The sequence below is a fragment of the Priapulus caudatus genome, unplaced genomic scaffold, assembly GCF_000485595.1.
Source record: "Priapulus caudatus unplaced genomic scaffold, Priapulus_caudatus-5.0.1 Scaffold1096, whole genome shotgun sequence".
NCBI lineage: Eukaryota > Metazoa > Priapulida > Priapulimorpha > Priapulimorphida > Priapulidae > Priapulus > Priapulus caudatus.
In genome coordinates this window covers 57240-59235 of record NW_014578157.1, presented here as the reverse complement: position 1 = coordinate 59235, position 1996 = coordinate 57240, and the positions used below count along the sequence as shown (strand labels likewise).

The 1996-nt window shown below is 53.3% G+C and overlaps 1 protein-coding gene across 1 annotated transcript in view; it reads right to left on the bottom strand.

The window, feature by feature from the left end:
* LOC106815357 (ral GTPase-activating protein subunit beta-like) overlaps window positions 1-1996 on the bottom strand; it is a 37881-nt gene that overhangs the window by 10712 nt on the left and 25173 nt on the right. The window contains exons 8-9 of the mRNA XM_014819807.1: window positions 1405-1570; window positions 521-656 (exon numbers count right to left, since the gene is read on the bottom strand). Of these exons, the coding sequence (XP_014675293.1) occupies window positions 521-656; window positions 1405-1570 (302 nt within the window). The remainder of the gene's footprint in view (window positions 1-520; window positions 657-1404; window positions 1571-1996) is intronic.

Sequence of the window (1996 nt, the reverse complement as noted above, 5' to 3'; positions counted from 1 at the left end):
GTCAGTCAATGCCCTCTACCCTAACACGACCTTCGCTGGTCAGCGTGCCCCTCGCCCTACACGACCTTCTGGGTCAGCGTTGTTCCTGCTGCCCCCTACACACCTTCGTGGTCAGTATGCCCCCTCTACCCCTACACGAACCTTCGTGGTCCAGCCGTGACCCTCTACCCCTACATGACCTTCGGATCAGCGTGACCCTCTCATCCCTACACGACCTTCTGGATCAGCGTGACCCTCTACCCTACATGACCTTCGTGGTCAGCATGACCTCTAACCCTTACCAATGACCTTCGTGGGTCAGCGTGCCCCCTCTACCCCTACCATTGACCTTCGTGGTGTCAGCATGCCACCTCTACCCCTTACCACGCCTTCGTGTGGTCAGCGTGACCTCTACCCTACACAACCCCTTTTCGGTGGGTCAGCATGCCCCTCTAACCCTACATGTAACCTTCGTGGGTCAGCATGCCCCTGTGCACCTACACAACCTTCGTGGGTCAGTGTGACCCCTGCGTGACCTCACCTGCCGGAGCTGCTAGTGCCGCCACGCAGGTGGACGCGGAAGAGTCCGCTTTGCAGTGCGTGCACGAAGATGAGGAACGTGTCCTTGTCGCACGGACGCGCCGCCTCCGGGCTGCTAAGCTCAGCCATCAGTTCACCTGCAGCACACACACAGCAGGGTGCGAAATTAACGGGGGTGTCCGGAGTCAAATACTCCCTGATTTACTGTCGGACTCCCTGATTTTACATGAGCAGGAGTCCGTGTTACTCCCTGAAAATTCTGCTATACTAACTAGTTCGTTCCAGAGCACGACCTCGCGGCATGTTTCAGTAAATGCCCAAAGAAAATTTGGCAGACGTGCAACCGCATGAATCTTCAAAATATGCATATGCGTTATTGTTAATATATTTAACAGACTGCAGACTCCCTCATTTTGCTGTGGACTCCCTCTTTCATAGGGTAGGGAGTCCGTTGGACTCCCTTGTTCAAAAGTTAATTTCTACCCCTGGACACAGAGAGAGTACCGGAGCACACGTGCGGGTATGAGAAGTGCTGGCTGGTGTGTCACGCAGTCATTACCCTCGATGGGGACGCGTGTGGCATGCACGTTAATTTTGGTTGGTGGGAACGTGATAGCATATAATACCATGTGCTTACCTGCGCATAACGATGATGATATTATACTGTTATTTTAAACGTTTAACAATAATCATCTTAAATCTTGACCATGCTCTCACTCTAACTAACGCAGTTCAACACTTCATCTGTGAATATCGAACAGACAACCATTCAAATTTTTGGTATAAAAATTCATTCATCAAAAATTCGCCTTTTACTGTTACTACGTGAACTAAGAGTACTCCCACGGGAGGCAACGGATGCCTCGATCGTAGACAGCCACGTACTTGCAGGGAAGGTCTCGTTGTCCTCGAAGCTTTCCAGCCACACGAGCATCACCTTCATCTCGTGACCGACGACACTCAGCTGCCGGCTCCAGTGCTTCTTCTTGCGCATCGAGTTGGAGGCGTTGAGATCGGGCGAGGCAGTCGGGCTGTCACTCATCCTCTCTACCTGCTCACAGATGGGAAAACGTATCACTGCCCGATATACATTGTGCAAGGAGTAGCAGTAGCAGTAGCAGCAGCAGCAGCAGTAGCAGCAGCAGCAGCAGCAGCAGCAGCAGTAGCAGTAGCAGTAGCAGCAGTAGCAGTAGCAGCAGCAGTAGCAGTAGCAGCAGCAGCAGTAGCAGCAGCAGCAGCAGCAGCAGCAGCAGCAGTAGCAGTAGCAGCAGCAGTAGCAGTAGCAGCAGCAGCAGTAGCAGCAGCAGCAGCAGTAGCAGCAGCAGCAGTAGCAGTAGCAGCAGCAGTAGCAGTAGCAGCAGCAGCAGTAGCAGCAGCAGCAGCAGTAGCAGCAGCAGCAGTAGCAGTAGCAGCAGCAGTAGCAGCAGCAGCAGTAGCAGCAGCAGCAGCAGTAGCAGTAGCAGCAGCAGTAGCAGCA